General features: G+C 45.8%; 1 protein-coding gene and 1 non-coding gene across 2 annotated transcripts; one reads left to right on the top strand and one right to left on the bottom strand.

Moving 5' to 3' along the window:
* The first annotated feature begins 2,094 nt into the window (after positions 1-2,094).
* Positions 2,095-2,196, top strand: LOC122064651. Its single transcript, XR_006135782.1, has one exon. It is a non-coding gene; the product is annotated as a U6 spliceosomal RNA (small nuclear RNA).
* A 493-nt stretch (positions 2,197-2,689) lies between these two features.
* On the bottom strand, positions 2,690-4,877 carry LOC122064650 (L-ascorbate oxidase homolog). Its single transcript, XM_042628407.1, has 2 exons — positions 4,426-4,877; positions 2,690-4,281 (listed from the first exon to the last, which is right to left on the bottom strand). The coding sequence occupies exons 1-2, from the start codon at positions 4,668-4,670 to the stop codon at positions 2,868-2,870; spliced, it is 1,659 nt and encodes a 552-aa protein (XP_042484341.1). The 5' UTR covers positions 4,671-4,877; the 3' UTR covers positions 2,690-2,867.
* Positions 4,878-22,300: the final 17,423 nt, after the last annotated feature.

The following is a 22,300-nucleotide window of genomic DNA, read 5'->3' as shown; positions in this document are numbered from 1 at the left end:
TTCTTTACAACTCTGAGTAACAACCATTTCCAATCCTGAACATTACTCCTAAAAGAGAAATAGAGCAACAAAGATGGGAAGAGTGATCTAAATTAACATTAATACTTAAACTATAGGATGTGAGACCACCCTACTTTTAGAAAAATTGATTTATTATCATAAACTATCTTCAAATAAATTTAAAATTGTATGACGTGTCGAAACATCTTTCCCATTTGCCCTAAAAATGAAAGTATCATTGGCAAAAAAACGTAAAGGAGTTATTTTCAAACTTTGCCAACCTACTTTTACCTTTATGCATGGTTAAATCCTTGTACACCTAAGGAATATAAGAGAGCCTTTCCATAGCCATGCAAAAGAAAAACAGACTCAAAGGGGTATCCTTGACGATTCCCGTGAGGGCTCAAAAAAAGAAGAAGAAGAAAAAAAAAAACTAGGTCCCTCAAGCTTTATGGAGTATGAAATAAATAACAAATATAACTAATTAAATTACACCAATTTTGGCTAAACCCTAAAATAGCCTTAGATGACCCCACTCTACTCTACATAAGTCTTAGACATATCTAATTTAAAAGTAGCCCATCCTCTCTTCCCTTTATAACATTTTAAAAAATGGAAAAATCTCCTGAGCACCTACAATGTTATAAGAACCTGCCCATCTTTTATGAAAACAGTTTGAAAGGGGGAAATAAAACGATTCAAGAAAGTCCTAAGTATATTAGCTAATAAGATCTTGGCTACAACTCTGACTTTAATTTGTTGATTACTTGATTGGATATGGAGAATGACATGAATTAAAGGTTAAAATTGGTACATATAGAGGGCTCTAACCAGAAGAATAATCCTCACACTCGTGTGACGGAATGCACAACCTAGCCTCTACACAAACCCCAGTTATTAATAATGGCATATATTTTCAATATAGGTCATTTTTGGTTCTTTGTAAAGTTTTCTATGAAAAATGATATTTTACATGAAAATTTTTCTTTTGTGTAAATCTTTCTTTTCTTTTTTTTTTTGGAAGGGATGGTGAATAAAAAAATATTATAAAACAGAAATAGAAACAAATACAACAGACAAGCAAATTGGCTAGAATAGAGAGAGAGAGAGAGAGAGAGAGAGAGAGAGAGAGAGATGAGAGAGAGAGAGAGAGAGAGAGAGAGAGAGAGAGAGAGAGAGAGAGTCCTACTAAGCCCTAAAGGCCACAACCCCTAAGAGAGGGGACAAATCAAAAAGGAAGGGGGGAAGAAACAAACCAAAATAAAGAGAATGATACAAGAAAAATTGGGAGGGGAATAGACGAAAAGGAAGGAAGATACAACAAAACTAAAGCGGAGGATAGAAGAGAGGTAGGTCCCAAGAAGATGCCATGAACCAATTTTTATTTGTATTTGGGCAAATGGCATAATTGTGAAGAATTTCTTCCTCACATCAAAAGTAATAGCATCCCAAATCTGCTCCAGAGTATGTGAATTGATAGTCCATCTTGTTTTGTTCATTTCCAACCAAATACGATATAATGTTGCACTAAAAGCCAACTTGCCAAGATGATCACAAAGAGTTTTACCATTAAAAGCATTTAAAATCCATTTTCATTTTCTTTCAAATGGAAGAATAATTCTAGGACTCATCCAAAGCTTTCGAATAATGATTCCCCAAATTGACTCCGAAAAAGTACATTCGAAAAAAAAGTATTCGAGGATTTCAAAGGAATTCCAACATAGTCAACAATTTAGGAAAGAATATTTGTATGCATAAGAAAGTCTTAAGTAGGAAGATAATTGGTCGTAGCTCTTCAGATTGTGTATGAATGCCTTGGAATAGTAGAGGAGAACGAAACCACTTTACCACAGGACAACTTGGCAATCGAATGAACCAAATTCCTAGCAGGACATATTATTTTATAGGAAAATTTTTCTTTATGCCTTTTTATATGGAAACGGAAGGAGCCATAATGGAAAAGCTACTCTGAATCAATTTGCAAGAGGTCAATGATCGCGTTAATTGCTCAGACAATCCCAATTAGCCCCTCTCACGATATAGATTTTTTTTTTTTAAGATTAAATTAAAAAAAATACAACATATACTAATATATTCTCTTCGGAGATATTTGATAAAATTGAAACGTTATAGAAAAAATCAGCATGGCCCCTGCGCAAGATGACACACACAAATTGGGAAAAGGTTCAATTTTTTTTGGCATGTTCCTAGAGTTATCCTTCTTTTTGACAGAGAAAGGAAATGGATTTCAAAATCTTTTAATGGCAAGTCTTTGTGATATGCTTGGTAATTGGTTTTTAATGCAATGATTCACCATATTTGGTGGGTAAGAAATAAAAGGAGAAGGGCTTTATCCTCATGAAAAATTGAGCAGATTTGGACTGATATTACTATTGAGATTAGAAACAAAATCCTTCATAAGTGTATGGTTAGTCCTGATTTTGCTAGAAATAGGCATTGGTCTTAGCTTGGGATCTTCATTTTGTTTCTTCCTCTCCCTAGTTTTGATGTTCCCCCTTGGTTCATTGTTTTTTCCCTCCCCTAGCTTTAGTTGCATCCTTCTTAATGGTTGTTTTGTCTCTCTTTCCTTGATTTTCATTGTTGTGATCTTCGCCTTTGGATAGCCGTTGAGGTTATTGTATTGTTGTGTTCTTTTTTTTTTTCAATAAATTTTCATTCCTAAAAAATCAAAAATAAAAAATCAAAAAATCTTTGTATATATAATGGATACTTTATGTGAAGACTTATATATCCCATTCCTTATTCTCTCTCCTGTACAGTCTCAGAGTCTCGGAAGGAGGGTTGTGTTCAAGGAGTCAATACAGAACAAGAAATGTGTCTCAGGTAGGTGGATAACAGAAGAAGAATTAGGCGCCGGAGGAGTAAGGAGGAGGCTTGGCCATGTCCTTAACAATGCCGCAAAGCAAGGAGTTGTCAGGGAGATTGTATTCGTCCCGGAGGGAGCGGGCTGGGGAGAGGACACTAATGTAGAGTTGTTGTCCAAGGTAGAACCTCTCTGCCATGGTGGACCTGAGGTTCCAGAGGCCTGCGTTGTCGAAGGTGAGCATGATAGCAGCCCAGGAGTAGGGATAGACTTGGATGGTGTTGCGGCTAACGGCATCAAGCAAATTGTAGTTCTTCCTCTTCTCTGGGGTCCACTTGCCGGCCTCGACGGCTACGGCAAAAAAGGAGTAACCATCTAAGTGCCACGTCTGGATGCCCCTCTCGTGGTTCTCGAGGATAATCTCGATGTAGTCGCGGAAGGTGGCGTTGACGATGCTAGGTGCGAGGGTGACCTTGGTTGGCTCGTCCACCGCGGCAGGCTCATCCTTGACAAGGTTGTACTCGAAGACTTTGTCAGGGACGGTGTAGTACTCCGCGAGCTTGGGTGGGGTGGCTGGGTCAATGTGGGAGATGCCATTGATGGCGTAACGGAGCTTGCCGTCGACCATGGCAACAGTGTTGGCAAGCTTGATGGTGCGGGTGATGTTGATTCTACCATAGTGGTAGGAGCCCTGTGGGTTGGGACGAGCAGCACTAGCGGTGAGGTTCCAACGGAAGGAGCGGAACTGATTCAAGGACCATGCCCAGCCAACTGGTGCCTCGGGGAGCTCGGGAGAGGCTGGGCCTTTGCTGTTGGTGTAGCGGATGAGGCCTGTGGCGGTGAGCATGTACTTGGTGAAGCGAGTGGAAGCCACCATCACGTAGTCCTTAGGCTCCTGGTCGGCCTTCACAAGCACTGAATAGCACTGCCCAACATGCACGTCCAGAGACTCGTAAACGTTCTGTACCGTGTGGGAGCCCTCTAGCTCAACCAGCTTCATGGGGTGACCTTGGATCCTGAAGTTGAGGGAGGTCTTTAACCCAACGTTGCAGATCCTGTATTTGTAGATCTTGTCCGGCTCCATGGTGAAGAGGGGGGCCTCGTTGTCGGCCTTGTTCTTGCCATTGATGAGGACGCCATTGGGCTTGCCAATGGAACGACCACTGTCTAGCGCCTTCCTGAGGGTAGTGTGGCTCTTGGTATACCAATCGTTGATCAAGATGGTGTAGTCATCCTCTGGATCAAGGTAAGGGACAGGTATGAGCAAACGACTGTTGACGCGAAGGCCTCCAAAGCCACCGGAGGCCCTGTGCATGCCGGTGCTTGGGTAGTAGAAGTAGCTACCGATCTGGTCCTTCACCTGGAAGTGGTAAGTGAAATTGGTCCCCGGCAGGATGGGGCAGTTCGTGCCGGGCATTCCATCTTGCCAAGAGTTCTTCCTATGTTGGACACCATTCCTGTGCGTTTAAAAAATGACAACAATAATAATATTATTATTATTATTATTATTAAAGAAATTGATCGGTTGATCTCTATCCATATGGTCACTCCTAAAAATCATCACCATATTGTAGTCATAATGCATGTGCATGCATGCATACCATGTAAAGAGTAATGGCTCATCCAGGTTGTTGAAGACATTGACTACGATGTTGTTGTTGGACGTGGAATTGATGTTGGGACCAGGGAACTGATTGTTGATCATAATGACCTGTTGCGGTACGCCAAGAGGAGAGATGGTGCCGTAGGTCACGTTCCATGTGAAGAAGAAGTAGGGATCCTCGGCCTGAACTGCCCATAGGCAGCATATCAACAACGCACCCACCAATCTCGCTACGTGCGCCATCTCCCTCTCTCTCTCAATACGTTGCTCCTACGTGCTTGGATTAAATGGAGAATTAATCGGCCACCACCTTTTCTTTTATAATAAAAGAAAAGGGAACGACCGAAAGAAAATATTTATGGAGAGGCCATATTAATTTGGACAGTACTTTCGCAAATTGTGAGGAGCGATACTTTGGACGTGATGAGCTCTAATTGCCGTCTCTCACTGTCCTGGGAACCACCATTATTTTCCCTTTTATACTTTTTTGTTCTTTTAATGAGAACCCGAAAACTGCTCCACCATCCATTCATTCTCTTCACTCGTTCCCCTTGCATTGCGCCTTTTCCTTCCTTCCAACTCCTATAATCCCTACCTAATTACCCAATTGTACAGCTAAAACCAATGGTGGTTTCATCCCTGGTGTGTGCCCGGTGGAAGGCTGCAACAAGTCTGGCGTTAAAGACTTATGACACCGCGGCCGCCCTCTTCGGTCTGGTGGTCTCCTCCCTTCCTTCGCTGCTCTCTAGTTTTGAAATTCTCACATTTGACCGCTTCGCCCGATCATCGTATTTTATGGGGAGTCTATCTTTTCTGGTAAATTTTATGGAAAGTTCAGATCGAATTGGGCTAAGCATGTAAATTTTCAATCGCCCTCTTATTCTTCTGGATAAAATTTGGCTGCTGCCCAACCTGTAGTGGCAGTCAATGCAATGGAATCTAGAAGATAGTTTTTAAAATACTAAAACTTAAGAGAGTATCGGAGATAAGAGGGGAATATTCTTGAAGTATGTCCTAGGATTTAGAATATTCCTAGCATCGGAGAGCTATTCCTCTCAAGGACTCTACGTCTAACAGGACTCTCCAAGAACGTCTCCTTTCCTCCCTCTATGAACAATACATAAATACCAAGGTAAGCTCCCCCACAAGAGGATCGATCACTTCTTTTGACTGAAAACTCTCTTGAGTATCTTCTGTGGAAAGATCTGACTTAGGCATCGGAGAGACACCCGTCGGGTCATCCTGGCTCTCCCCTGTCTTCTCTTCTGTGCAGATCTACTGGAGCATCAGGAGCTGTAAGAAAGATCGACTGTTTAATTTTTATCACATCAGATTGGCACCATCCGTAGGAAACTGCTACAAAAAGCTACCTTGAACCAATGCAACTAAGAAGTGAGAAGGTCGTTTCCTCCACTACAACGCGAGTAAGGTCTTCTCGCGATTTACCACTTGAACATCCTCACCCACCTCCAATTGTAGATCAGGAGAATGTCCCTATGGAGGACCCTCCACAATGACCCCCGCAAGCCTAGCCTGACGTAGGTGTCACCCCAGGAGAGGGAGGTCAGCGTGAGCAAAACCCTTAGTAGTCTCGCCAAGGCTCATCATCCCGAGTGACTCACCCAAATATGAAAGAACAGATGTAGAGCCTGTAGCTACAGGTTTTGGCAACCAACATTCTGGTGCAGGACTTCATACGCCAATTTGGATTGGTACTTCCTATGCCCTGCACTGGCTTAGCTCAACTGCCCAGGCCAGCTCCGAACAGGTGACCCCGAGATGAATCACCTAACAACAGTGTCACCTCTCAATCAACAACCAGGTGGGGATTTTTCAGAAAGTCACGTACAGTTCTCTTGGTGCCACCCCAATCTCCCACCAAGAGATGCCAACAAGGGCCTCTTTCTGCCCAGAACGAGAGGGCTCATCGTTCCGCATGTAACCGAAGTCTTGAGACATGTGATGCCCATAGATCCCCACCCAGGGCAGGGGGATGCCAACGCTCACCACAAAGGCCAACTAGATGCACGTGTCCTCACGGAGAGGAACACAAGAACTCTTTACAGAGGACAGCTCGGGATGCACCACCCCATGGAGGCCATCAAGGCTCACCCCTAGGCTGGCCAGAGGTGTATGCTAGCAAGGTTAGGATTGACCTGACAAGTGCCAAGACTGAGGAAGAAGCCCCAGAAGAGCTGAACGGGAATGCCGCTCCTTGGATCATCGAGCTGAGAAAAGAAGGGACGACCTGGAGAGCCGCATCTAGTGTCTCACTGAGAGGGTAGAAGGAATGCAGAGCCAAAGGCACCCGACTGACATAACGGTGACCCCGCCCTATAATACACTATCTGATGAGCTGATAGATGCCGAGCTGCCCCCAAATTTTTTGGTACCTGTCTTCAACACATATGATGGCACAATGGACCCTTACGATCATCTCCTGTACTATAGTTCAGCCATGACAGTCCATGGGAGGTCAGACACAATTCTTTGTCGAGCTTTTGCAGCCTCATTAAAAGGGGCCGACTGGTGTGGATGTCAAACTTGAGGCCCCGATCCATCCATAGCTATGAAGAACTGACGAGAGCATTCCTCATATGTTTCCAACCTAGTATGAAGCAGAAGCAAACTACGCAAAACCTGATGAACATAAGGCAAGGAGCTAAGGAGACTATAAGGGAGCTCTTTGCCCGATTCACTAAGGCGACGCTGGAGGTAAAAAACCTACCGAAGGAGTGGCATATAGCACATTGTGCAATGGAGTAATGCGCCCTAATCTGGTCTAATCTCTTGCCCTCGACTTACCAGAGATGATACCCGAGTTGTTAAGAAGGTGCAATCAATATGCCAACATGGAAGAAGTCTTAGCCGCTAGGGGGATAGCTGACAAGGGTGAGCAATCAGAGAAGGAGAAGAGGAGGCCCCCGAGGCCTAGGGACGACTCTTGTGAGCCAAAGAAGAACAGAACAAATCGACCGCTTGATACAGTTGAACCCGAGCAATATGAGGTTGACCGCTCATAAACAAACTTACTTTTGGAGATTCAAGACTAGAAGTATTTTCACTGGCCCAGGCCAATGACAGTTAAACCAGAGGAGAGGAACCCCAATCGGTACTACCGATACCATCGAGACCATGGGCATGATACTGAAGACTGCAAGTCTCTGAAAAGGAAATTTGATGAGCCAATAAAGGTAGGGTACCTTAACAAGTATTTGAAGCAAAAGTATGGTGGGAACTGGCCCGAGTCGAGGAGAGATGAGGTCGGGCCGAGCCGCCCAAGGAGCCAGCCATGGATTGAGCTGACTGTGGGTGAAACCATCATAACAATCATAGGCGGACCCACCAGGGAATCAGTCAGAAAGGCCAAAGCTCACTCATGGTTCGTATACATCACGAAACAGCCTGTCAAGATCCTCAAGTCGGATCCACCCATTACATTCTCTGACAAAGACCTGAAAGAGTTGAATTGGCCTCACAACCACACCGTTGTAATTCAATTAGTGATGGCCAACCACCCCTTCCACAGGGTCCTAGTGCACACAGGAGCATTCGTCGACCTCATGTCCTATGAAGCTTTCATGAAACTGGGGCTTGGCGACAGAGCTTTAAATATGGCCCCAGGGCCCTTAAACGGATTTTTGGGCACACCAGCTGAGCTAGAAGGAGTAGTTGACCTGCCAGTAACCATCAATCAGGGAGCTCAAATGGCCTTTACCATGGTCTCCTTCATGGTCGCCAAGATAGCCTCACCCTACAATGCAATCCTTGGCCGACCTAGTCTCAATGATCTTGGAGCGATTGTGTCCACTAAGCATATGAAAGTCAAGTTCCCCACCAATAATGGAATCAAGGAATGCAAGTCCAACCAAAAGGAATCTCAGAAGTGCTATGCCAACTTCATAAAGTCTGTCAAGAAACTATGCTCTGGCCTAGCATGTATGGTAGAAATCATCGATTGTTGTGAAAAAAGCCTCTTGAATCGAGTCGAGCCAATGGAACAGCTACTCACTGTCCCAATTACTAAGGTCGAGCTATCAAAGACTGTTCAGCTTGGAGCATTGCTTAGCTCCCAAACATCGCGATGAAATTCTGAACTTCCTTGGTGAAAACTCTGATATATTTTCTTGGAAGGCTTTTGATATACCAAGCATCCCAAGGGTCGTAGCTGAGCACAGTTTGGATGTTAACCCTAGCTTCAAGCCTGTCCAGCAGAAGCCCAGGAACTTTACAACTGAGCAAGATACCATCATCAACAAGGAGGTTGACAAACTCCTAGCTGCAGGGTTTGTGAGGGAAGTAAAATACCCAACCTGGTTAGCCAATGTAGTCATAGCCCTGAAGTCTAATGGGAGGTGGAGGATTTACATAGACTACATCGACCTGAACAAAGCCTATCCCAAGGACTGTATCACTTGCCTAGGATCAACTCCCTTATAGACTCGATTACAACCCACGAGATGCTGACCTTCATGGATGCATACTCTGGTTATAATTAGATAAAGATGAAAGTGGAAGATGAGGATAAGACAGCATTCCTCACCACTCAGGGCAACTACTACTACACTGTAATGCCCTTTGGCCTCAACAATGTAGGAGCCACATACCAGAGGATGGTGAATACAATGTTCCGAAGCCAGATCAGAAGAAACATGAAAGTCTACATCGATGACATGCTAGTCAAGAGTGTAAAAGGCACTAATCATGTGCTAGATATGAAGGAAGCCTTTGATCTCCTGCGACAAAATCAGATGAGGCTGAATCCTACCAAGTGTGCATCTGGAGTGACCTTTGAAAAATTCCTGGGCTTCCTAGTATCACAAAGGGGAATAGAGGCAAACCCCTCCAAAATTGAAGCCATTTAAGAAATGCGCCCACCAAGAAACATCCGTAATGTTCAGAAACTGACAGGGTGCCTGGCTGCACTAAACAGGTTCCTGTCCCATGCCAAAGACAAGTGTCTTCCCTTCTTCAAGCTGCTGAAAGGAGGAAAAGGACACCAACAATTTTGCTAGAAGGATGAATATGAAGCGGCTTTTGAAGAAGTCAAAGTCTGCCTGACCAGGCCTCCTCTGCTAAGCTGTCCAAAGCCAGGAGAGACGCTACAACTTTATCTTACTACATCCTCGGTAGCCATTAGTGTAGTTCTCATAAGAGAAGAGGGAAAGACCCAGAAGCCTATCTACTACGTGAGTCATGTGCTCCTCGACGCAAAAACACGGTACCCAGGAATTGAGAAGTTTGCATTAGCATTGGTTATGGCAGCAAAGAAGTTGAGGCCTTACTTCCAAGCACACACCATAACTGTACTAACAGATCAGCCACTGAGGAAGTCAGTTCAAAGCCCTAGCATAATAGGACGAATGGTGAGCTGAGCTATCGAGTTAAGTAAGCATAACATTGAGTTCTGACCAAGGAGTGAAGCAAGGGCCAGGCACTGATAGATTTCTTGGTAGAATGCACACAGACAGAGGAAGAGTCAGGGGCAGAGACTGAGCTAAAAAGAAAGTGGAAGCTCTTTGTTGATGGATCCAGCTCTGTAACAAGGAGAGGCACAGGACTTGTGCTGCAGAGTCCATAGGAATTTATGATATAGTACACCTTTAGATTTGCATTCCCTGTAACAAACAATAAAACAGAGTATGAGGCCTTGATAGCAGAAATCAAGTTGGCAAAGGTGGTAATGGCAAACGACCTAATTGTACATAGTGACTCCCAACAGATTGTGAACAAGGTCAACAGACATTATGAGGCCAAAGAAGAAAGAATGGTAAAATACCTAAAGGAAGATCGTTGCCTGATTACCAGCTTCATTACATTCGAAATGGTACGAATTTGACGAGAAGAAAATACAGTGGCAAATGCACTCTCCAAACTAGCTGCAACGGAACTCAATGACTGCATAAGCTCGGTATACTTTGAAGTGCTAGAAAAATTGACTTACAAATAAGAAATGATATGCTACAATGACCCGCAATCGGCCGAGTCGAGCTGGATAGACCCCATCACAGCCTACTTACAAGACGGACAGCTCCCAAGAGATCAAACAGAAGCAAGAGTGGTCAAGAGAAGAGCAGCCAACTATACCCTTCAAGGAGGATTGCTATACAAGAGGGAAATCTCCTAGCCCCTACTGAAATGCCTCACTCCGAGCTGAGCAGAAGAGGCACTACGAAAGGTCCATGAGGGAATCTACGGAAGCCATATGGGTGGAAGAGCACTAGCCTATAAGGTATTGCGCCAATGATTCTATTGGCCGAAGATGCAGCAGGATGCAATGAAGTTTGTTTGACGATGCTTCTAGTGCCAACTGCACGCCTCGATACCATGTGTACCGACCACAGAACTCAGCTCCATAATCTACCCGATTCCATTCACAATGTGGGGAATGGACATCCTAGGACAGTTCAAGGAGGAGTGCTATACAATAGGGCAATCTCCTGACCCTTGCTGAAATGCCTCACTCCAAGCTGAGCAGAAGAGGCACTACGAGAGGTCCATGAGGGAATCTACGGAAGCCATATGGGTGGAAGAGCACTAGCCTATAAGGTACTGCGCCAAGGATTCTATTGGCCAAAGATGCAATGAAGTTTGTCCGATGATGCTTCAAGTGCCAAGTGCATGCCCCGATACCACATGTACCAACCACGAAACTCAGCTCCATAATCTGCCCGATTCCATTCAGAATGTGGGGAATGGACATCCTAGGACAATTCAAGAAGGGCAGGGGAGGTGTCTAGTTTCTAATCGTTGCCATTTACTACTTCACCAATTGGGTGGAAGCGCATCCCCTAGTAAGGATTATCGAGCAAGTGGTAGAAAAGTCCGTAAGAGATGACATCATTTATCGCTACGGTGTCCCAAAAGTACTGGTGACGAACAATGGACGATAATTCGACAACCGAAAATTCAGGCTCTTCTGCAATAACTTTAACATTGATTTTTAAAATACTGCAGTGGCACACCCATAGACAAACGGCCAAGCAGAAAAGGCCAACCACACACTTCTAGATGTAATTAAGAAGAGGCTGGACCGGGAGAAAAAGAACTGGATCGACCAGCTACTTAGTGTACTCTGGGCATAGCGTACCTCAGATCGGACCCCTACAAAGGAAACATCGTTCCGACTGGCATATAGGACTGAAGCTTTAACCCCAGTAGAGGTGACACAAGCTTCGTTCTGATCGACAGTGTTTGATACATCACAGAACGAGGAAGGGTTCCAAGCAAACATCGACTTCATAGACGAAATTCGAGAAGAAGCTCTAGTGCAATATGAAACCTACAAAAAAAAAGTCCGACAGTATCACAACCAAAAGATTTAGCCACAAGGATTCATAGTAGATGACCTGATCCTTAGAAAAGTAGCTGTAGCAGACACGAGAAGTGAAGGCAAGTTAAGCGCAAATTGGGAAGGCTCTTATATAGTCTCCAAAGTGGTTTGCTCCAGTACTTACCACTTGCAGACTCTGGGGCTATACCAAGAGCATGGAATGTTGAAAATCTCAAAAAAAATTACCAATAGATCATATTGAAGTCCTGCATGATCGGGTGTTAGTCTTATAGATTCTAGATTCTCAGCACCTTAGTTATCGTATTTCAATTATTCAATTTCAGTCATGGAGCCGATTGGACTCTATTTTAAAGCAATGTATTTGTTACAAGTGCATGCCACATGTCAATAAACGAAGAAGCTTCTCCATTAAATATCCACTCATTAAGACCGAGCTCCAGCTGGGCACTCATTAAGACAGAGCTCCAGCTCGGCATTCATTAAGATCGAGCCATAACTCGACACCTCTCAAGACCGAGCTCCAGTTCGGTAACATCTAGGACCGAGCCCCAGCTCAGAACTACCAAGACCAAACCCAGGTTTGGCACCTCAAGACCTTAACATCTAATGCATCAAGACCAAGCATTAGCTTGGCACCTATCAAGACCAAGCCCCAGCTCGGCATCACTATGGTCCAAGTCTAGGCATAACACTTTAGAAGATCGTAAGATGTACAAAATAAATCGAGCTCAACCAGATAATGGAACTATGCTTACAAGGTAACAAAAGAGGCATAATGACTAAAAAGGGAAAACATTTTTCATTAATAAGAGAGGGTAAAAACCCTCAAAATTATATTACTCCCGAAGGAGACATTTAGATAAAAAGGAAAAGGAACAAGAAAGAAAAGGAGAAGAAAAATAGCATCAAAATTATAAGGCTTGGGGGGCTAGTCTAGGGGGCTGGCTGGGCCATGGGCTTAGCTCCTCACTTGGCTATCCTTGGGGTCAGCTTGGTTGACCTCTTCATCAATGTTGGCCTGGCTGTCGAGCTGTACTGAAGGAGCAGGGGCTAGAGCACGCTGCTCATAACCCACCAGATCATAGTCTGGTGTTTTGCTCAGGATGAACTAAATAGCGTTGTCTGAGCCAGCATTGAAGGAGGTAACGTTGATATCGACCAACCACTGCTGACCCGCCACAGATTTTAGCCACCTCTCAGCCACGATCTCATCACCGTCACTAGCTTTTCGCTTAGCTCAGCAATCTGAGCTGCCTACTCTGCCTCTTTCTTCTTACTTACGTCTTGGGTCTCTGCCAGCTCACTCTGGAGCACGTCCTTCCTCTTCACCAGGTTGCTATTGACTGCCAGTAGCTTGGCGACTTGGTAGGCCAGCTCGTCCGTCATCTCTTCAGCCTCTCTTACCCATTACACCTCAGAACGAGCCTTCTTCTTTTCATTCTCTGCCTACCCCATAGCTATATGCAAATCCCTGCAGATGTGCTTTAGCTTATTCTTAGTTTCACGACCTACAACCATATTCTCAAACCATTGAGCTGCCTCAACCTCGAAAGTAAAGCTCTACAAGGACCCAATGAAACGATCAGTACTCAAGACATAAAAAAAAAAAAAAAAAAGAAGAGAGAGCCTGAAGGAACTCACATTGCCTATTCAAACATATATCTGATCTACGAACTCAACATCTAATAGCTTCTTCATGCAGACAATGTCCTTTCTGGGATGGCTCCAACGGCACCAGACCCTAGCAGCGTTGGGGTCCAATATAGTGTCGTTCTCCATCAAGTCCTCCCACGGGGCCAAGAGTTACTTTCCTGTCTGAGCCACCTTGTGAGGGTTGCCATGCTATGCCCCATTGACAAGAGAGCACCTCCTCTTCTGGCCCTTCGTAGCCCGGTCCAGAGTATCGGTCTGCCTCGGTCCCTTGCCCTCTAAAGGACACGCTGGCTCCTTCTCCTTGGTCTAGCCCGAGATGCCATGTCGAGCTGTGTACTGGACTGAAGGGGATACTATTGGTGTATGATGTCTTGTATTCCATCACAGTTTAATCCAGGGAGTACTGGTGCAGCACCTAGACAGGCAGGACGGCGGTCCTGCTCGAATTTTTTATTTGAGGGCAATTGTAGTTTAATCCGGATTAGGGTTTTTTCTTTGCTATAAATTTGTAGCGAGGGTTTCTTTCTCTGTAATGCAAGCAATACTGAGAGGTGTGAGGACGAGTGCTGTAACCCTATTCTCCATTGATAGTGAAGCAGGATCTCATCTCACCGGGGAAGTAGGCAACCTTGCCGAACCTCGTAAAATCCGTGTGCATTGTTTGTTTTGTTTTTCCATTATCTTCTACATCGTTTTAGGGTTGCGTTTTTACAAATACCACCTTGCAGACTGGCCCCGAGGCCTTGTGACCCTTGTCAAGAGGTGGAAATGTCTTCACACCAAAGCTTGGGCTCGACATACCGTTGCCCTTGTCCACGTTGGCTACCTCCTTCTTCCTCGCCTCAGTCGCCACCGTGGTCAAAGCCTTGTTGTCCACCCTCACGTTCACCACTACAAAACAAAGACAAGCATAGCTGAGTTAGTATGAAGACCGAGCTGACCAAAAAAGAGAACCAAACTCCATTAGACCCTCACCGGGGACTTCACTCAACTCCCAGTCTTGGAGGAAGTCCTCATCCTGCAGCATCCGCATGTCCATGGCCTCCCCATCCAAACACATTTTGTAGGTTTGGAGATCGACCGCAGATAGTTTTAGAGCTCGATTTAGCACTGATAGAGTGGGCTTTACCCAACTGCTCTTGAAGGGGTTCCCCTCCATTGTCACATAGAAATACCTCTTTTTTCCATTTCTTCACTGAGGATGAAGCAGAGCCTTCCCCCTCAGACTCTTCTAAGCCTACCTCAGGTACTTCAGTGCCTGATGGCCCTACCACCGAAGTGCCCATCGCCACAACACTGGGGGGTTGAGCTGGGGCAACCGAGCCAGAATCACCCTTGGTCGGGTTGATCTTGGACGAGACCACATCAACAGACTTGGTGCTTGAGCTACTTCCTGAGCCTGAGCTGCCACCAGAGTCTGAGCTGCCGTCAGAGCCTAGACCGCTTGAAGTGTCGTCACGGGAGGACGAAGGATCGGGAATAGGACACTCTGGGTGGCTTTCCCTAAGCCTCACGGCCATCAAGGGGGTTTGGTTGGGTGAGTCAAGGTCACGCATAGATGCCATGTCAGGATCACCAGGATTGATGCTAGGAAACACAGCGGGCTGAGCGGAAGAAGAACGATGAGTCACAACCATAGTACGATCTTACTTACTGGTTGGAGGATGAGCTGATGGAGACGAGCTGGTTGGAGAAATTGGTTGGTTGAAGTCAAGACGTCGGGCTACACTGAGACTTTGGGGATGATGGCATTGAGGCTGGGAGCGAGCTGAACTGACTTTATCACTCGAACAAATGCCGAGTCTTCTAAAAAGAAATGCGTCCTATTTGTAGGTGAAGTCGGTGGAAAATGGACTATTGGATTTGGCCTAGATCAACGGTCACCCAAAGCAGTCTCTTCACTTGCTTGAGGTGAAGTACGCATTTTGTGAACGGTGCACACACGCGAAAGTCAATAGAATTAAATGTTCTAGCTATCCGATCTAAACTGCTAGAGTGAGGGGCTGGTGATGAGGGTAAATACGTCCCTATCCTCAGCCCAGCCAAGCATGTTTGAACATCTCATACAGAGTTGTCACCTCGGCCCCTCCACGGGCAGCCCTATTACCTCGCCCGTACCTTATACCGAGCAGCCACCTTGGCCCCTCCATGGGCCGACCTGTTGCCTCGCCCTCACCTCATGTTGAGCTTTAACCTTGGCCCCTCCATGAGTCGACCTACTACCTCACTCGTACCTCATGTCGAACTGTCACCTCTGCCCCTCCACAGGTCGACTTGTTGTCTCACCCGCACCTCATGCCAAGCTATCATCTCGGCCTCTCCACCAACTGACCTGCTGCCTCACACTCATCTCATGCCAAGCTTTCACCTCAGACCCTCCACGGGCCAACCTGTTGCCTCACCCTCACCTCATGTCGAGCTTTCACCTCGGCCCCTCCACAGGCCGACCTACTGCCTCACCCTCACCTCATGTTGAGCTGTCACCTCGATTTGACATGATCAGGTAGGGCTCCTAGAAACGTGCTCTCATCCACTCCAACATTCAAGGAACGTAATCCCTGATCACAAGGACAAGACTCTATCCACTACACGTCATCAGAGGCATCCACCCCTCTCACGACTTGCACTTTCTAGATAAGAGGGGAATATTCCCAAAGTATGCTCTAGGATTTAGAATATTCCTAGCATTAGAGAGTTATTCCTCTCAAGGACTCTACGTCTAACAGTACTCTCCACGAACGTCTCCTTTCCTCCCTCCATGAGCAGCCTATAAATACCAAGGAAGCTCCCCCACAAGGGGATCAATCACTTCTTTTAACTGAAAAATCTCTTGAGTATCTACTGTGAAAAGATCTGACTTAGGCATTGGAGAGTCACCCGTCGGGTCAGTCCGGCTCTTCCTTGTCTTCTCTTCTGTGCAGATCTGCTAGTTAATTTTTACCACATCAAATATTATGAGTGAATTGACAAGGAGAGGAAGAAACGAGATTGTAGATGCTGTTAGAAATGGGGATCTTGTGGTCTCTAATGCTGGTGATATGGTGTTATGAGCAGAGGAGGAATCTCAGAAGCCCTCACCTCAGATCAAGGGCCTTCAGGGGAGGATGAAAAATATAGAATCAAGGCCCCCTTCATTAACCTAAATGAATCATAATTTGATATAATTTAGTGTAAAATTGAATATTGTCTGAAATAGGATTTTCTAAGTTATCCAGCTTTCAGTGGAATAAGGTTTTCTAAGTTATCCAACTTATATGGGTCTAGACAAGCGTGTGGTTTGGGCGAGGCTTCTCACTGTATATGGACTTTTGACCATGTGTTGCCAGCAGGTGCTTCATTGCACCTCATCGCAGATCACCTTCCCTGCAAAGGATGTTTTTCCTATTTATAATTACCAAGTAATTAGGATGATGACACGACTATGTAAGAGAGAGAGAGACAGAGAGAGAGAGAGAGAGAGGAAACCATCATCTTTTTCAATATTTGGTAATCGGTAATAATATAGAGTAGAAACCAACAAAGAACGAAAGAAAGTAGAAATGGGCATCAAGGGATAGGATGCGTCTCCATAGAGCCCAGATGATGCGGTAAAAATTGATCGGGTGATCTTCCTTGCAGTTCCTGATGCTCCAGCCGACCTGCACAGAAGAGAAGATGGAGGAGAGTCGGGCTGACCTGACAGGGGACTCTCTGATGCCTAAGTCAGATCTTTCCACAGTAGATTCTCAAGAGAGCTTTTTTAGTCAAAAGAAGTGATCGATCCCCTATGATAAAGGCTTACCTTGGTATTTATAGGTTGCTGATGGAGAGAGAAGGAGGGGCATTTGTGGAGAGTGTTATTTATGCGTAGAGTCCTTGAGGGGAGTGGCTCTGTGATTCTGAAAATATTCCCGATTTCAGGGCATGTTCTGGGAATATTCCTCGTTGATCTCGGAGGTGCAAGTCATGAGAGGGGTGGATGCCTCTGATGACGTGTAGTGGATAGAGTCCTACCCCCGTGATTAAGGATCATATCCCTTGAATGTAGGAGTGAATGTGTGCATGTTTCTAGGTGTCTTATTAGGTTATGTCGACCGAGGTGATAGGTTGGCCGAGCCAAGGTGACTGGTTGGCATGAGAAGAGGCCGAGGTGGCTGCTCAGCATGAGGAGAGGCCGAGGGCATGTTTTGGGAATATTCTCTGTTGATCTCGAAGGTACAAGTTGTGAGAGGGGTGGAAAGGATGATGTGTAGTGGACAGAGTCCTGCCCCTGTGATTAGGGATCACATCCTTTGAATGTAGGAGTGGATGTGTGCACGTTTCTAGGTGCCTTATTTGGCTATGCCGAGCCGAGGTGATAGGTTGGCCAAGCCGAGGTAATAGGTCAGCCGAGCTGAGGTGACTGTTGGCATAAGAAGAGGCCGAGGTGGCTACTCGGCACGAGGAGAGGCCGAGGTGGCTGCTCGGCTTGAGGAGAGGCCAAGGTGGTGGGTTAGTCTTCTGTTCAAGTTTGCATACACACTTTAGCCGTGCTAAGGATGGGGATATTTTTACCTCATCACTAACCCCCCGCTCTAGCAGTTCTGATCGATCTACTAGAGCATTTAATTCAATCTTGACTTTTATATGATGTGCACTGTCTATTCAGTGTGAAACGCACTACTTCACTTGCTAAGTCGAGGCTGCTCAATGGTTCAATGATGTAGCTGTCGCTTGTTGAAAGGGGGAGGAGGAGGTAAAGAGCGTTCATAGGGAGCCGTACAAGATCATAGGCCAACTAGAGGTTGAGAAGAAAATGGCCTGATCTAAGGAGGCTCGTGCTAATGATGTCGAGCTGATAACTGGAGAGCTGGAACAAGAGGTTGCTAAGCAGCTCGATGCCAACAGCAACTTGATGAAGGAGAATGATGCTATCTAGGATGAGTTGTCTGAGACTCAGGGCACTCGCAAGAAGAAGGAGGAGGAGCTCGTAGCTAGGGTTGGTGACCTGGAAAGGCATCACCAGGCCAAGCTGGGTTCCAACGAGGTGGCTGAACCCCTAGGCCTGTCAGAAGTGGTTGGTTGAAGTTAACAGGTCGGCTCGGACGATGCCATCCGGTTCATCCTGAGAAAGATGCCAGGCTACGATCTGACGAACTATGAGCAGTATGTTCCTGCCCCTGCTACTTCGATGCAGTTCAGCAGCTCGATCGATGTTGATGAAGAGGTGACCCGACTCGAAGGATAGCCAAGTGAAGAGCTAGGCCCATGGATTAGTCCCTCGAGATTAGCCTTGTATATATATATATATAAATTTTTTTATGTAGATGTCTCCTTCTGGAGCGATGTACTTTGAGGACTTTTTCACTTTTTTTATGAATGAAAAATTTATTTTGATGTCTTCATCTCTCAGCATTATTGTGCTTCTTTCTTTATTTTCTTGTACTTCAAGCACGGCTCGAAATGAGTAACTGTTGGAAGAATAAGGACCAGTATAGCTGTCTGAGTGTGGCTTCATTTCCTAGCTGAGCTCGGAATTGATCTTCCATGTCTAGCTTATGAGCTCTTGAGGTGCCAAGCCTGGGCCTAGCCATGGGTGCCGAGCTGGGGGATCGATCTTAGAGAATGTCGAGCTTGGGCTCGGTCGTAGAGTGTACTGAGCTTGGGCTCGATCTTAGAGGGTGTCAAGCTTGGGCTCGATCTTTTGAGGTGCCTTATGTTAAGGTTTTTTGTAGTGCCGAGCCGAGGTTGGGGCTTGTATGCTTTAGTGCGTAAGGTCTTGAAGTGCCAAGCTGTGCTCAAGCTTGTATGCCCTAGTACATAAGGGGTTGAGGTGCTGAGTCGGGGCTCGGACTTGCATGCCTTAATGCATAAGGTCTTAAGGTGCCAACCCATGTTCGGGCTTACATGCCTTAGTACGTAAGGTCTTGAGGTGTCGAGCCATGCTCGGGCTTGCATGCCTTAATGAGTAAGGTCTTGAGGTGCCGAGCTATGCTCGGGCTTGCATGTCTTAGTACGTAAGGGCTTGAGGTACCGAGTTGTGCTCGGGCTTGCATGCCTTAGTGCATAAGGGCTTGAGGTGTCGAGCCGTGCTCGGGCTCGCGTGCCTTTGTGCGTAAGGTCTTGAGGTTTCAAGCTATGCTTGGGCTTGCATGCCTTAATGCGTAAGGTCTTGAAGTGCCGAGCCGGGGCTTGGGTTTACATGCCCTAGTGCGTAAGGGTTTAAGGTGCCAAGCCAGAGCTGGGACATGCATACCTTAATGCGTAAGGTCTTGAGGTACCGAGCCATGCTCGGGCTTGCATACCTTAGTGCGTAAGGTCTTGAGGTACCGAGCTGTGTTCAGGCTTGTATGCCTTAGTGTATAAGGGCTTGAGGTGCCAAGTTAGGGCTCGGGCTTGCATACCTTAGTGCATAAGGTCTTGAGATGCCAAGCTGAGGCTTGGGCTTGGGCTTGCATGCCTTAATGCATAAGGTCTTGAGGTGCCGAGCTGGGGCTAGGGCTTGCAACGTGGATGTAATATTCTTTTACTGACTAGTTTGTATTTCCTCGTGAATGAGGTCTTCTTTTGCCGACCATCGGGGTTGACTCATCCTTGCATAGTGGATGAGATCTTCTTTTACCGACCAGTTCGGATCGACCTTTCTTTCCTCGTGAATGATTTTTCCATTCTGCTCGGCTCGGTCTCATTGTTATCATTGGGATGATTATCACGTCGACAACCTTGTTCAAATGTTCAGGAATAGGCCACAGTTGATTCTTCGACTATTATTGTGGATAGTTCGATGGTTTGCTCATCCTTGCTCTATGAGATGTTGGTGTTGTAGCTTGCTAATGTCGTTCCCACAGACGGCACCAATCTGATGCGGTAAAAATTGATCAGGTGATCTTTCCTACAGTTCCTGATCCTCCAGCCGACCTGCATAGAAGAGAGGACAAGGGAGAGCCGAGCTGACCCGACAGGGGACTCTCCGAAGTCAGATCTTTCCACAGAAAATGCTCAAGAGAGATTTTTCAGTCAAAAGAAGTGATTGATCCCCTATGATAGAGGCTTACCTTGGTATTTATAGGCTGCTGATGGAGAGAGAATGAGGGGCATTTGTGGAGAGTGTTGTTTAGGCGTAGAGTCCTTAAGGAGAGTGGCTCTGTGATTTTGGAAATATTTCGGATTCCAGGGCATGTTCTGGGAATATTCCCCGTTGATCTCAGAGATTCAAGTCGTGAGAGGGGTGGATGTCTCTGATGACGTGTAGTGGACAGAGTCCTGCCCCTATGATTAGGGATCACATCCCTTGAATGTAGGAGTGGATGTGTGCACATTTCTGGGTGCCTTATTTGGCTATATCGAGCTGAGGTGATAGATTGGCCGAGCCGAGTTGACTGGTTGGCATGAGAAGAGGCCGGGGTGGCTGCTCAGCATGAGGAGAGGTCGAGGGCATGTTCTGGGAATATTCCCCATTGATCTCGGAGGTGTAAGTCGTGAGAGGGGTGGATGCCTCTGATGACGTGTAGTGGATAGAGTCCTGCCCCCGTGATTAGGGATCACGTCCCTTAAATGTAGAAGTGGATGTGTGCACGTTTCTGGGTGCCTTATTTGGCTATACCGAGCCGAGGTGATAGGTTGACCAAGCCAAGGTGATAGGTCGGCCAAGCCGAGGTGACTGGTTGGCATGAGAAGAGGCCGAGATGGCTTCTCAGCATGAGGAGAGGTTGAGGTGACTGCTCGGCACCAGGAGAGGCCGAGGTGACTGCTCGGCACCAAGAGAGGCCTAGGTGGCTGCTCGACACGAGGAGAGGCTGAGGTGGTGGGTCAGTCTTCTGTTCAAGTTTGCATACACGCTTCAGCCATGCTGAGGATGGGGACATATTTTGCCTCATCACCAGCCATGCCTTATTCCCTGGGCTCTATGGAGGGGAGCTAAATAAGGCGTCCACCCGTAATTAGGCATTCTAGTAATTAATTTTTTGCCGGATAGTGTTGCATTTGCCTAGACACATGAGGAAGTGGAACTAGGATATGAAAAGACACCCCTGTTTCAATTCCACTTCCTCATATGTCTATGTGTACACATCACTATTGAGTAGTGTTTTTTTCTATCAAAATACTAAATTTTTTACTTATATGGTTGGTATGCACACATAACTCCAAGGGGTAGCCGAGTTATCTAAGGACTTTCGTCTGAAGAAGTATGTGGTTTTAAGCTTCAACTCCTCTTACCTCCTTAGTGTCACTCACATGCACTGGGGTGTTTAATGTTCTTTACTGCTTTCGGTGAAAGTTGAATGATTCTTATTCAACCCCAATATGGTACAAACACATGAACTGAATCGTGTAATGATCGTTAACATAGGTGATGATGATATGAATAATTATTGATTGAATGGAGTGATGATTCCCAATTCCTCCGATTGCGCTTATTCTCATTCCCAACCACCACCTCTCTCAATGTTCGTTGGTCTCTCTCCTCCAATTAATCATTCCAATTCATTCTTCAATTCTTCTAAAATCCCTTTTGGAGTTTAAGTTTCAAAACTACTAGTCTCTTCCTTTTGTTCAAACTCTTTGGTACTTGTAAAAAGCATATGAGCTAAAGTTTAATCTCACATTGGAAACTTGTAAAAGTTTCGTTGGGTATATATATAGGATTGTATCTTAAGAGTGCAAGCCTTTTGGAGAGGTACTCTCCCTTGTCATGTGTGTAGGGGTTCCTGGGGTGCTTTTGAATCACGTCGAGCCGAGCCGAGCCGGACCATGGTCGGGGCCGGCGCCCGGGTGGGGTATGGGTGTGGGTCCTCCCTTTCCCTTACTTTTTAGTCAAATATTTTTTTGTTACCCATACGTATACATGTACATACACTGACACCTATAGAGAACAGATACACCATGTGTATGATGTAACACATACCTATACATACAAGTACCTGTAGACGTACAAGTACATCTGTACACGTACATATACATTTGGGCC

This window comes from Macadamia integrifolia, unplaced genomic scaffold (genome assembly GCF_013358625.1).
Source record: "Macadamia integrifolia cultivar HAES 741 unplaced genomic scaffold, SCU_Mint_v3 scaffold1700, whole genome shotgun sequence".
In the NCBI taxonomy this organism is placed as follows: domain Eukaryota; kingdom Viridiplantae; phylum Streptophyta; class Magnoliopsida; order Proteales; family Proteaceae; genus Macadamia; species Macadamia integrifolia.
This window is presented reverse-complemented; position numbering and strand designations above follow the sequence as displayed.